At 42.8% G+C, this 15,049-nt stretch overlaps 1 protein-coding gene across 9 annotated transcripts in view; it reads left to right on the forward strand.

The window, feature by feature from the left end:
- TTLL5 (tubulin tyrosine ligase like 5) overlaps nucleotides 1-15,049 on the forward strand; it is a 269,203-nt gene that overhangs the window by 130,163 nt on the left and 123,991 nt on the right. For all 9 annotated transcript variants that reach the window (XM_015558041.1, XM_015558046.1, XM_015558042.1 and 6 more), the window contains one exon: nucleotides 10,523-10,668. In XM_015558041.1, the coding sequence (XP_015413527.1) occupies nucleotides 10,523-10,668 (146 nt within the window). The remainder of the gene's footprint in view (nucleotides 1-10,522; nucleotides 10,669-15,049) is intronic.

Raw genomic sequence — 15,049 nt, forward strand, 5'->3', positions numbered from 1 at the left:
TTCCGCATTTTTTATGCTTTCTTGGTGCACCCCCTTGTGGTCTTTATGTGCAGTCTTGTTGTAGTTAAGCCTAGATTGTTGTAGGTAATACTGGCAGGGATTTGACCTCCAGGCCAACTGGCTGTGAGAATCAGCTGTGTCTGCAGTGAGAGAACTGTCCTCTAGGGAGATGCTAATCTAGCCTTTGCCTGAGGCTATCCGGCAATGCCTCTGTGCAGGGCTTGGGCGGCGGGTCCCAGGGGATCAAACAGGGTGGGCCGGAGTGAGCAGTTATGGCTGCTCTCGGTCCCATCCCCAGGGGATATGCCTCTCTGAGTCCCAGCAACCGCTGCAAACAAACGCCAACCTCGCCCTCAGCCACCAGCCCGCTCTGCATGCACTCTGCACCTCAGTATTTGACTTCAGCACTGCGCCTCCTCTGAGTCTCGGTATACGTTTCTCTTTCCTCCTAGTTGTAGGACTTCCACTCAGCCAGTGTTCCTGTGGTTCTGGGTGATGTCCTTTCCGTCTTTTAGTTGTTTTTTTTGAAGTGATTGTTCGAGGTAGCAAACTCCGGCGTTAACCTATGCCTCCATCTTGGTTCTCCCCCATTGTCACCATCTTGAGGTTGAGGAGAAGATGCCCAGAGGGCATCCTTCAAGTGAAAGCCTTCTTTAATTACTGTCAGATTTTTGGTTCTAAACTCCTGAGTGGAACCCCGAGCTTTTGGTGACTTGGGCATATGATGCAATGTCTCCTTTTACCCTCCAAGCCTCAGACTGAAGCACTGGGGCCATCTAGTCATCCTCCTGGGGTGCCTTCCCCCGAGACCCTCCCCTAATCTTGATCCTCAAAACCACTTTACTGTTAAAGACAAGTGTGGAAAGACAGAGCTAAGGAAAGGTGCCTTTTCTCAGAGGGCCCTAGAGCAAAGCGGCTTCAGATTCCCACTCTTTGACCTCCTCTCAAGGGGCAGGCAGCCCCTTCTTCACCCGCTACATGGGAAAATGGAATCCAAAAGACGGCCGATCCAAAAAGAAAACATGAACAATGAGCACATGAACTCGAGTGAATATACCATATTACAGATGCAGTTCTCCGGCTCCAAGGCCCAGCACTCTGCCTTAGCCCAGGAGGGAAATGAGGGGAGACCAGCAGTAATACTAGTATGTCCTCATCCCAGCCTTATTTCCTCTCGCCAGACTTGGGATTCTCAACTGCCTGCCCACAATTCTGATGCAGCGCTACTCTCAGAACCCTTGGGCAAGCTTACTGTTGGCCTATAGATGAAGGATAGAATCTTTAGCGTGGTACGCAAAGACCTCTCCAAGCTGTCTGTCTGCCTCTTCCTCTCTTCTGCTCTAGGCTTTTGCCAAATTACTAGTAGGCTGCTTTTTGTTTCTCAGACATTCTTCCTGCTTATTTTTCTTTGCATTACTTATGATTTTTCTTGCCAGGTAGGAACTACTGTCTCCACTCCCTCCCCCAACATCTCCTACCTATCCTTCCAGGCCCAGCTCAGATGCCTTCTTTGAATTTCCTTAGCACTTTCGTTATGGCACTTATATTCTGGAGGCCTTGTATGTTGCTGTTTGTCTAGGGGAACACAAATTCCTTTGTGGCTTTAGAGCAGGGGCCACAGTTGAATCTGTATATACCCCTAAGGTTTACCCAAGGCCTTGCCTGTGATAGGCAATGCAGCGAATGTTTATCAAATCATCTGAGGTTGGGACTGTTTTGATCACGTAGGACCCCAACATTTCTAGAGCATGCCAACTAGAGCAACAGTGATCTAGGGTAGGCCTGGCCCTGGTCCTCTTTAGATAACAAAAGGTTATGTATCTGGGTGGGTGGTGGTATATTCTGGGAAGCCATCAGGGCAATACCATCATATTTTAATTATAGCACTGGCAGCAGCACTACTTTTAGCAAACAGCAGTAACAAGCAATAACACTTGGGCGGGCCAGCCGCCGGAAATTGGCTCCCTCTCTGTTTCTCCTACCCTCTTTTCAATCCATCACCTGTATTTATTCCCGCTGTAATTTAAACACCTGTCTAGATGGAATGCGTGCAATGTGTCCCTACCCCACACATTCAGATATTTGCTCACCTGCCTTATTCGGAAGGCTGGTTCTAAAATAAACAGTGTTTTGGTATTAAAAGAAAAAAATGCACTGAGGTCACTGTGGAAATGGACATGGAGAAAGGAGCAGGAGTGGAACCTGTGGGTGAGCCTCTCCAGGGGAGTGGGAGCTGCTGAGGAAGTGGAGGAGGACAGCAAGGAGTGAAACATCTGCCTGAGCGTTGGGTCGAGGTGGGATCCCATGACTGGACTTCCCCACCGGCAGTCACTCACTTAGCTGACCAGCTACAGAAAGGCAGGGGTGGAAGAATGTTTAACAAGCTAAGTGGTTTTAGGCTTAAATGTTATGGTTTATTTTTAATGACCACTGTTTCTCATGACAGCATAACAAGTAACCTTGGACTACATATATATTTTTTTCCCATCCAAAGATATGTTTCATTGATTTTTAGAGAGAGAGAAGAAGACATCGATGTGAGAGAGAAACATCAATCGGTTGCCTCCCATAGGCTCCCTGACCGGGGATCAAACCTGCAACCTAGGTATGTGCCCTGACCGGGAATTGAACCTGCAACTTTTTGGTGTATGGGACAACACTCCAACCAGCTGAGCCAACTGGCCAGGCAGACTTGGAATATTTTGAAGCTTGTTCTAAATTATCTTACCCACTTTTGTATCTTTGGCATATTAAAGTTACTCATATTAATGTTTGTGCATACAAACAACGTTGAGAAATAGTAAAACCGTAACGTCCCTCATAGAATTATTTTCTCTACTCCTTCCCCTTGATTGTTTTCTGTCTTGCTCCTCACCCCAGCAGGGCATTCCCGGCAGATTTTGGAAGATCCCTGAGCTTTACGGAGGAGAACTGTTGAGTGGTTACTCTTTTCTGTTTCCTCCTTTCTTTTCTAGCACCACCCCACCCCACCCCACAATAAGTGCTTCTCAAACTCAAACGTTAAGACGCATATGAATTATATGTGGATCTTGTCAAATGCAGTTTTTGATTCACTGGGGCTGAGGCTGGACTGAGTCTGTGTTTTTAGCGAGCTCCCAGGTAATACAGATGTTGCTGGTCCACAGGTGAAATTTTAAGTTCTAGGCTCAGTGGTTCCAAGCAGTGGGAGTAACAGTGGTTAAAACCTAATGAACAAAATAAACTGATAAACAAAATAGTTCCATAGACATAGAAGCATGGACTAGACAGATGAATCTTAGAGAGAAGGGGGATGAGGTGGGAAGAGATTAATCAAAGAACTTATATGCATGTATGCATAATGCGTGGGCACAGGTAATAGTGCAGAGAAGGCCTGGGTGGGGGACGGGAACAGGGTGAAGAAAAAAACAACTATAAGATTCGGGAGATATTGCAGGGGGCCGACTAGGAGTTGAAACTAGTGGCTGACATGTAATAATTTTTTATTCTTGAGCAAGTTATTTTGCCTCTCAGTCTCAATTTTCCCATCTATAAGTGAGGGAAATAATTATACCTACCAGAGTTGTCTTGGAGATAAAATGAGTATGTATAGCTTAGAACAATGCCTGGCAAAAACGAAGTGTCCATTAAACGTAGCCATCATTAGTGCTCCCATGGCTTGGTTATTATTATTACTGTTATTGTAGTGAACCCGGAAGGTTTCATATTTGCATAAATATTGATTATGGTAGAACATTTTAGAGATCCAGACACAGACTTGAAGGTTCTTATATGTGTGTCCTGCCTTTTGCACATAAAGCTGTTTATATCTATTATCAATAAGGCATGTTTTTTTAGTCATGGTTTCAGTCATTGAAATGGGTTTTAGTTAATGATCTCATCTGTTCCCCAGACCCTTTTGTGACCAAAAGCATGAATCCATGAGTTGCCAGCCTATTTAGTAGCATAGACTCTGGTTATTAGCCCAGAGAAGCCAACTGGCCCAATGGCTGTGACTCCACCCTAATAGACTAATAACTCCTAACGGAAATGCTGAGCCGCCTCTTTTGTGACTGATGCCATATCTTTATGTGCTGTAAGCCTGATTTTGTTTAATATTCTTTAGTAGTGAAATGTTGATCATCATTGCGAACCAAGTATATATAAGTGCCATTTTTCACTTTCTCTTCATCTGATCAAAGCTGGTTTTATTGTGTTACCTTGGGAAATATACTAGTAGATGGACAGAGAAGCAGGTGTCACCTGGTGACAGCCATATTCATCCCCCCTTTGCCCCGCTAGGGAAGAAGCCTTCGGGTGTGAACCCTAATTGGCTTGTTCAGTTTATTAAGGCCTGGTCAGTGCTGGGAGATTTGCCCTGCCCTTCCGTCTTCCCTAGTCAACACAAAATGCTCTTGGGGCCCAAATCGATGCTTAAGTCCATTTTAGTTCAGTAAGTCATGCTGCTCCTCCTACAAAGCTGAATGGGAGGGCCAAAGGCTTTCTGAACTTATTCAATCTAGAGATGATTGTTTTTGGACCAAACCTCAGCAGGACATAAATCTGTATACATAAGATTCAGCCAGATCTAGTTGAGGTTCTAGAGCTGTGTTGTCTCTTAAGGTAGCCAATAGTTGTATGTGGTTTTTCTGAATTTAAGGTGTATAAAGTCACCCTGGCCAGGTGGTTCAGTTGGTTGGAGCATCATCCTATACACCAAAAAGGTTGCAGGTTCAATTCCCCATCAGGGCCCATACCTAGGTACAAGTTTGTTCCCCGGTACAGGAGGCAACCAATGAATGTTCCTCCCTCACATTGATGTTTCTCTCTCTCTCTTCCTCTCTCACTGAAATCAATAAAAACTTGTCCTGGGGTGAGGATTAAAATATTTCTAAATTATATAAAGTTTAAAATCTTGTTCTTCAATCATACCATGCACATTTTAAGTGCATAATAGCCACATGTGGCTAGTGGCTACTATATTGGACAGTGCAAATTATAGAACATTTCCATCATCACAGCACATTCTGTTGGATAGCACTGTTCTAGGGATTAAAAATAGGATTGATTAGTGGTCAGCAAACCGCGGCTCGTGAGCCAAATGCGGCTCTTTGGCCCCTTGAGTGTGGCTCTTCCACAAAATACCACGTGCGGGCGCGCACGTATAGTGCGATTGAAACTTTGTGGCCCATGCACAGAAGTCAGTTTTCAGTCTGGGCGAGTCTATTTTGAAGAAGTGGCGTTAGAAGAAGCAGGGGGTGTCGGGTCGGTTGGGCGACGGGAGATGCGGTGCAGGTGGGCCATGGGATACGAAGCGCAGCGCAGGGGGGGGGGGGAGCATTTATTGTTCTTTCCTTATTCGGATCTACATATTTATGCGAACAATCATTTTCAAGCATGAACCTTATCAAGAGTAAATTGAGAAGTCGTCTTATGAGAACCTGGAATCGTGACTAAAATTAAAAACAACATACAAACCTGACTTATCCAAACTTTTCAAGGAGATGCAAGGCCATTGTTCACATTAGCATTTGTCAGTCATTGTCATGATTTAATTTTATGAATATTGTAAGGTAAATTGTAAGGAATTTAATTTTATCAATAAATAATATCGTTATTAAGTATGATATCAAGTTTTGTTCAACGTACCTTTAGTTTAACTAAGACATAAAACTTTAAGTAAAATTTATTAAGTTAATTTTAGGGAACGTTGTGGAGTGAAAGATGTAGTGTCGAGGATTGAGAGAGGTGTGTTGAGATGGTTTGGACATATAGAGAGGATGAACGAAAGGAGATAGACGAAACAAGTATTCAAGACGAGTGTGCATGGGAGAGTTGGAAGGGGTTGACCTCAGCGAATGTACCTCAATCAGATTGAGGACATTTTTAGCAAAGGCCAGCTTAGGAGTACCCTAATTAAGTTAATAACAGTGTACCTACCTATATAGTTTAAGTTTAAAAAATTTGGCTCTCAAAAGAAATTTCAATCGTTGTACTGTTGATATTTGACTCTGTTTACTAATGAGTTTGCCGACCACTGGGATTGATGATGACTTGTCTGAAGGACTGGGTCAAGAAGATTCTAATAGAGCCCCAAATTATTTGATTCTTTATTAGCAACGTATGTCCTAGGAAAACAGCTGAATGAAGTTGGGGTAATTATGACATAAATGCTAGGGAAAACCACAGAAGGAAGAAGAGAATATTTAGAGGGGCAGGTTGTTATTACTTAATAGAGGCAGGTTATTTATTTTTTTTTTTAGCAGGAATCCTTTGGAAAGAAAGATGAGAAGCTTTGAAAGTTGTCTTATTCCTTGTATAATCTCTCATTTAAGTAGTGGTCACTTTTGCTGTTTCTCAAAATAAATGAACAATGATGCTTTGCTTTTGTGTAGAAGGCAGTCACAGTGGCCCCCAATTCTTGATTTATCCATGAAATAAGGAATAGACGTTACATGGAAAAACCCACCAAGAGTCCAAAATTAGTTTCATGCCACCTTCACTACACCTGCTAAGAAACACTGATTGATAATGTATTTTTTTTTCTTTGCTTTACTTATTTAATATCCTCTGGTGATGGGTAACACGTGGGAGATAAAATTTTCAGGGAAGAAAGAAAAGCTGGTATAATAGTTTGGTGTAATCATTCCCTATATAACCTCTGTTTTCAGAATCTGAGGTCTATATCGGGATATTTTAAAAATCTACAATAGTTAAGGGTAATGAGTTACAAAACTAGAAAATGGTTGTAACCAGTTCTGCAACTGTTAGGTGACCTTGACCAGTTTACTTACATGCCTTCTCTGAGCCTTAGTCTCTCCATCTTTGAGAGGTAGTCTAGCACTGTCTACCTCCTTGAGCAGTGGGTAAGGGGTGAGATATGAAACCTCACTCCTGAGAGTGCCTGACGCTACTGCTATAAGAACTCAAACCTTAAACCACATTACTTGGAGAGTGCCCTTGGAGAACATTCTCTGCTAATCTTAGTAGGTATGTGACTTTATCTAATTGTTTGCCCTCTCTCCATTTTAGTTTCCTCCTTTCATAATACTAAGTAGAGGCTACTTCAAAGGGCTCGCTCAGGGTTAGACAGGATAATGCATGTCAAGATCATGCAAGGACACCTAGGACATGGCATACCGTGAGCTTTCAGGAACTCTTAGCTATTATGGTGAAATGATGCCTAAATGCGGGGCAGCTTTGCCAAAAGAGAGATTTACCAAATCTGAAGTCTCTTCTCATTCACATTCATTCACTCATCTCCAAACTATACAGTTTATACTTAAACATGGTAAAGTGTGTACATTTTGTTTATTTTATTGCTGTTTCACTATAAATTATGAATAAGCCTCTTTTATTAGTTTTTTTTGGCACAACTGATTGAGATAGTAGTTGGAGAAGCTGTTAGTTATCACAAAGACCTTTCTCACTTTGTAGAACTTTACAAGCCGCGTGCTCATGTCTAATTAGGCAGGCCTGGTGCTTCAGGGCCAGAAGGAGGGGCCTCAGTGCTGGCCAGGAGTGAGTGCAATCCTGCAGGGCATTTCTTTGAATGTCTGAGAACCTGGCCTGTGTTGTCTCTGCGGTACAGGAGAAGGCCAGGCTCTTCAACCGTACCAGGTGCCAGAGGGAACTGCCATAACCTGCCACTGTATCTTCCCTGTCCTCAGTTAGTGGTGTCTTTCTTCTTCCCCCTGGTAGCAGCAGAAGGGAGTCAGAATTGACAAGCCAAGGTTGGCTCCTGGGTCCACAGTGGAGGGTGCAGTCCGAGTGTCCTGTACCCCAGTCTCTATAGACCCCTGAAATCACTCCTGACCTATGGAAAATAGCTTTTTCCCAATAAAAAATATTTGGGTCCTTTGGTGTGAAGACACAGGTCTAGGAAATTTTTACTTAAAGAATCTGTAACTAGGAATGAAGCAGTATACTGTTGCTGAAAATAACTTTTTCTTTCAGAATTTTAAGATTTTTTTAAAACCCTGGTATATTTTTATTTGTAAACTAGAGGCCCGGTGCACAAATTCGTGCATGGCTGGGGTCCCTTGGCCGATTGGGGCCCTCTGGCCCAGTCCCAATCAGCTGGACCCCAGCAGCAAGCCAAGCTACTAGTCGGAGCGTCTGCCCCCTGGTGGTCAGTGCACATCATAGCGACTGGTCGAGTTCAGTCGACCAGTCTGCGCTTTTATTATATAGGACGTCAAAATTATTAGCTTCTTAGGCCATTTTATAGAAAAACACTTTTTAAATGTACTTCTCATTATGTCACTGTTCCCTAGTGTGTCATGCTCAACTGTGTCCTGCATTCAGCTGTGTCCCTTCTCTTTTCAGCATCCCCTGTGGATCTTACACTGAAATGCTTCTCAAACTATCCTCTGTATTTCTCATAACGAATTAAAATTTTTCTTTGGGGTTCTAACAGTAATAATATGGCCAGTATAGGAAACTTGGAAAATATAGGTAAGTGTAAGGAAGAAAATAAGTCACCATTCAGAAATAGATGCTATTTATGAATTGGATTTTTATTTCTGGTCCTTTTTGAGTATGTATCTGTGCATGTGTATGTTTAAGAAAATTTGGATCTGCTCTCTATACAGTTTCATATTGTAAAAAAAAAAAAATCAGCATGTTGCTATATTTTTCAGAAAAATTCTAATGGATACAGAATATTTCCTCATATGGGTAGGGTAAAATATATGTAAAATACTGTTAGCCATTTATATCTTCTCCTTTTACAATATTAAAATTAATGCTTGTTTTCAAAACCTGTTCACAGTACAGTACCGTAGAAGAATACAGGCATTGGAGTTCCAAAGATCATGGTTCAGATCCCAGTTCTGTCATTTTTCTCTAGGCCTCCGTACTATCCTAGGCCTCAATTTCCTTCTTTGCAAAATGGAGATGATAATAGTGCTTACAATAGAATTATGGCAATTGAAATGAGATGCATATAATGCACTCATTTATACAGAGCTGACACATGAAACAGTTAACTGCTATTATAACATTCACTGTCATTGATCATATGAGTTGTTTTGAGCATAGTTCCCAGAAGTTAGATTGTAGCATCAAAGTGTACAAATATTTTAATAATACTTTTAATAATATATTGCTATATTTATTTCTAGAAAGATTCTACCAGTTTATAGTCACATAAATAATGTAGGTACTTATATAATATCACTCCTTGCCATTATTAGAGGCTGTGTTTTTTATTATTACTATAACACACAGAAGAGGTAATATAACTTGCAGTTTTTGATTGCCAGGGGAATGACTAGTTTTAAATGTTCAATTAGCTAATAAGTTTTCTTCTTCGTAAATTGTTTATTGGAGTCAGTGCCCATTTTGCTAGTGACTGTGCATCTTTTTTCTTTCTAAAGCAACAAGTCCTTTGTATTTCATAATGATAAGTGTTATTTATAACTAAACTTCATTAAGCATTTAGAACTTCCAAATGGGGACACAAGACCCAGAAAGGCTAAGTAGTTTGCCTAGTTTCTCAGAACCTTGCCTGTCACAGAGTAAATACTTAATAAATTCTTGCTGTTTTTATTATTCACCTTTTTATTTTACAGCAAGTAGGACAGTATAGTGCTTTGCACATGGTAGGAACAAAATAAATACTTGTTAATTTTTTTTTAACTACAATTCTGAGCTTATATAATCAGGATTTTGAGATTTCTTTTTTTCTTTTTAAAATCCTCACCCAAGCAGTGAGGATATTTTTTCTATTGATTTTTTTCTTTTTCTTTTTCTTTTTCTTTTTCTTTTTAAATATATTTTATTGATATTTCACAGAGAGGAAAGGAGAGGGATAGAGAGTTAGAAACATCGATGAGAGAGAAACATCGATCAGCCGCCTCCTGCACACCCCCTACTGGGGATGTGCCTGCAACCAAGGTACATGCCCTTGACCGGAATCGAACCTGGGACCCTTGAGTCTGCAGGCCGATGCTCTATCCACTGAGCCAAACCGGTCAGGGCTGATTTTTTTTTTCTTTATTTAATTTTATTTAATTGATTGGGGTGACATTTGTCAACATGAACATACAGGTTTCATTTGTGAGTTTCTATGTTACAAGATCTGTATATTACACCGTGTGCCCACCATCCAGAGTCATCCATTGATTTTTTAATTTTTTAGAGAGAGAGGAAAGGAGGAGGGAGGGGAGAGAGAAACATAGATGTGACAGAAACACATCGATAGATTGCTTCCCACACACACCCCAACAGGGTTTGGGGGATTGGACCTGCAAACCAGGTACATGCCCTTGACCAGGAATGGAACCCATGCCCTCTGGCGCATAGGCCAACGCTCTAACCACTGAGGAACGCTGGCCAGGGCAATACTTACATTGACACTAGCCACCCTCACTTCTGCTCTGGGATGTGTGCGAAGCCAGCCTTGATGGGACCTTTGTCACAGCAGCTTCAGCTTCATTGAGTCAGCGTCTCCTGCCTTTGACTTGATTCTTCCTGTGTGTTTTTAATGATACTTTTCTAAAACTGTAAAATCAGATTATCTCCCTCACTTCACTTCTAGGTATCAAACCTGAATTTGACAAGCGGCATCATAAACAGAAGCAGTGCTTCAACTCCCCCCACCCTTCGGCCTGTCATCAGTCCTAGCGGCCCGACATGGTCAGAACCCCAAGCTCCTGAGAGCCACCCCACCCCTCCTGGAAGCAGGTACGTGAGAACCGGGGAGCTAATATTTGGGTCGCACAGGGATGGCCTGGTCAGGAGCAAGCCAGTTTCACCTTGAGCTCCTGCATAGACAATGGTAAGAGGGCCTTTCCCCGCTGTCCCAGTCCCACGGCACTTGAATATAGGGCCTCATTTCACCTGTTGGACAGTTTGTGGGCAAAGCAAATGAAAAGGAAATATCTGATACAGTTCCATAAATTCACTTCTGGGTGAAAGAGCACAAATTTATATTGTTTGTGTTTAATCCCTCCCTGCCTATTGTCGACATTTTCATGTATTGACTTTTTTAAAAACTATTGTTGAAAGTATCACCAATGTCACCTTTTTTTTCACCTCCATTGACCCCTTCTACCTTGCTCCCACTCACTCCCCAGGCCTTCCCTGCACTGTTGTTTGCCCATGGGCTATGCAAATATAAATTCTTTGTTTAATCTCTTCCTGTTACACCCCCCTTCCTTCTGAAATAAGTCAGTCTGTTGCATGTTTCAGTGTCTCTGGATCTGTTTTGTTCATCAATTTATTTTCTTCATTAGATTCCACATATAACTCAAATCATGTGAGACTTTTGACATTGTCTCTTTATCTCCTTATTCTTTTTTATACCTTATAATCCATTGTATTTCAGTAACTTTGGACTCTTTTCTTTTGAAGGACATTTTTTTCGTCTAGGTTCTATAATTAAACTCAAAACAGCCTTCCTGGTCAATGTGCATTTGGGAAGTAGGGAGGAAATTTCCTTTATATAGTTGAGAGAAGTGGCGGAGGATAAAATCCAGATCGGTTCTGGCCATAACGCAACTTCTGAATTACAAAAGAAACCACTGTCTTGAATTCTAGTCTCAATCCATATTTGAAGTCCCCTAATACATCTTGCTTTAGTGGCTATTAAATAAGGGTCTGATTTCATCTGTCCATGAGTCAAATGAGCTAGAGGGGGATGTGACTATTGCAATGAAGTATTCTCATTAGCTGAGATATCATTCTCTCCAAATAAAGAAGCTCCATTCCAGGTGTTCCACCAAGCCTCTACCTCCTTGCCAGTGCTCCCAGCCTCTGCCAGCCAGCCTTCTCTCTTTAAAAAATAAATAAATTGTGTGTGTGTGTGTGTGTGTGTGTATAATATGATTTCAGAGAAGAAGGAAGAGAGAGTTAGAAACATCAGTGAGAGAGGATCATTGATTGGCTGCCTCCTGCACGCCCCCTACTGCGGATTGAGCCCGCAACCCAGGCATGTGCCCTGACTGGGAATCGAACCATGACCTCCTGGTTCATAGGTCAATGCTCAACCATTGAGCCAGCCAAGCCAGCCAGCCTTCTGTTTAATGCTGCCTTGCCCCAAAGTTGGGAGGGGAGACCAAAAACTTGAGCCTGGCAGAAATACCTAATTGTTGTTAAAGTATGTTGGTGTTAGAACTGTTTCTTAAGGAACTAATTTGGGAAACAGGTTCTGCCCAGGAAACAACATAAATATAAACACATGACATCATGCTCTGGTCCAGTGTATTTTACACTAGTAATCACAATGGTCAAGAGTGAAAAGAATCCTCTCAATTGAGAATTACAGAGAGTTGAAGACTGAACAGCAAGACTTTTCAAGCCAGGCATCCTCCCACACAATTCTCTTCCCAGGAGGAGTCTGTCATTTGGTGACTTACAGCCTATAGTAAACAATTCCGAAAACGTAAGTTGTAAGAAAGATTCTGTTTATACTATAGAGCTTGCTTTTCCATATAAAATATTTCCAAATATCCCGTTCCCATTTTACAATCAGAGCCTTATTTCTATGGAAAACATTTCCACTGCAATCTCAGATATATTATCAATAGGATAAGGCTGCAGCCATTTTCCATAAACAAAATGTCAAAACTTCACATTTTGGAGAAGTAGAGTTTGAGTGTTAGTTACAGATGGAATGAGGGAATTTTTAAAATAAGGAGAGCCTTCTCTTGGTGTAGCACCTGTTAATGCAGAGGCAGAAGGACGAAGGGATCTTTCAGAGTCAGAGCCAGGATTTCGAGGCCAGCACTGTGCGCGGCCTTCGCCCAGCCTGACTGCTCCTGAGCTGTGGCAGAATGTCACGTTGTACAATCATCTCAGAGCCATTGATGCCAGAAAGTAACCCCCACAAAGTCCCCTTCCTTGTGGTGTTAATTGTACCTGCAACAGTCCTCTCTCCATCTGTTCTTCAAGCTTAAGGGCCAATTTTTAGCTCCCACTCCCATCTAGGGTAGCCCTGGGAGATCTTCCTCTGCCCCCAGGTAACCTCTGGTTGCCAGGACAGCCTGGAGGCTAGGTTGGGAGTTCTGGCTCCAGGTGGCATTCCCAGAGGTACCCACCCTAAAACAGCCCTAAGAGAATTTTCAGAGATCCTTTCAGATCTGGCTGTGAAGTGGGCTACAGCAGGCATTCTTCGTACCATGCCCCGATTTCTAATTTCACTTGGTAAGTCACTGTTTTATAATTATGTATTTAGTCTCTTGTTGTTCCTCCCTTGGTAGTAACTAAGTTTCATGAATATGGGACTGAGTTCTATTACTGGTTCTATTACTTACATAGAGAGGTGAGTTCTATTACTGGCTTTGACACTAAGTGACCCTACACTATTCATTTAATGTTTTCTTTAGGTAAGCGTACTTACATATAAACTGGCCTGTTTTGAGAGCTTTTAGATTGCCCTTCAAGCACTTTGATCTCCCTAGAAGTGGGTGCTAAGAAAGTAAGAGGCACTCTTACTTGTTCCTCTACAATAGCAACAGTGGATTCCAGCGCCGATACACTCTGATAACTCACTGAACTGGGCTGTCCTGTAAACAGTAACACAATGTAAAGAGAACCCATCGCTGGCTGTACTTTTCATCAGGATTCAGTGACTTGGTAGCCACAGGAATGAAAACTGGTGACTCACGAGAACTCTGCAAATAGTGTTATTTTTCATTTCCCTGTGGTGTTGCTATTGTTCTCAATTTTATGGATCACACAAGTTTTCACCAGACAACCTTGTTCTTCCCCCGCTTTCTGAAACCATCCCAAATGTAGCCTCAGGGCTGTCGTCTCCCATTGGGTCAGTGTGAGCTCAGCCCAGCTCCTCAAATCCCTTGGTTCCTTTGGTCTGTCTGGAGTCCCTGTTCAAGCTTTGTTGTGGGGAGGAAGGCAAAGAGCCCATGACTTGCCCAGACAGTCTGAGGCCTGGCCATGCAGCCTGCAGTTCCCTAGACACTCTGGAGTTGGACTTGGCCAGCCATTCCTCTGTTGTTACTTTTCAGAGGTAATAAGTGAGATTAATTGCAGGCTACTCTCCAGAAGAGAAAGTAGTCAGGGCCAAATACAGTCACATGTTGAGAAGCCTGAGGTGTGCCTCCGAGCAAGGCCGATTTAGAATTATACAACAGGGCCTCTGGGATGCAGGTACTAGTGGTCATGACCTCTTTTTTCTTAAAGGGATCCATTTGGTTTCTGAATGCTGATACCTGGGTATTTAATAAGCTTTTATTTAGCCAATGTGATGGGTAGGATTTTCCAGCTGCCTTTCAGTGATCCATTTTCTGGGCACGTGGGGAGTTGTTGGGAGCTGAGGATCCATACGCAGCGGTGTCTTCTCATTATTTCCAGCTGCGCATGGAATTGAACCACGTAGGGAGGAGCACTTCTAGGTGGGAGCACTCAGTGGTTGCACGGTGCATCTTTCTTTGTGAGACCCAGAAGGGTTACTGTAAAGTCTTGGCTGCTGCTTGGAATGAGTTGGGAAGGACGGGGCCTCAGGCGGCTTGGCAGGAACCTGAGGCCCTGTTTTTTTCCAGCCCAGCCCTTCCTTGTAGATGGAGCTGTCAGGGAATCCCACGAATGTCTGGCTTCTGCCCCTTTGTATGTTTTTCCAGCATTTGTCATTGAATTATTTTTATCCACCTCTGGCTTTTTCAAACACGCAACCTGAGGATTTGTCTATTCCTCGATATTAAAGGTGGGGGAGGTCGAGAGCTCACTCGTGAGTTTGTTCCTCCTTGTGGTGACAGGGCAAGACGTGTGGGTATGTGCTGCTTGTCCTGGTCCCCCCCCACCCCCACCCCACCCCAGGAAGCAGATGTGCATCGGCCCTTTAAGTCATACTGGGTAATGGGGTACAATGAAGCACCAAACCTTGGAAATTTGGGCCATATTTTATGTCACCCTGTCCTCTGCCCCCTTGCTCCTCAGTAATCCTATCTAATAATAGACAAACATAGTAATTAACCATACCTCCAACACGCTTCCCATTGGCTAATCAGGGCAATATGCAAATTAACTGCCAACCAAGATGGCGGCCGGAAGCCAGGCAGCTGAAGCAAACAGGAGGCTTGCTTGCTCCAGTGATGGAGGAAGCCAAGGT

The sequence above is a fragment of the Myotis davidii genome, unplaced genomic scaffold (assembly GCF_000327345.1).
Source record: "Myotis davidii unplaced genomic scaffold, ASM32734v1 scaffold309, whole genome shotgun sequence".
Taxonomy (NCBI): domain Eukaryota; kingdom Metazoa; phylum Chordata; class Mammalia; order Chiroptera; family Vespertilionidae; genus Myotis; species Myotis davidii.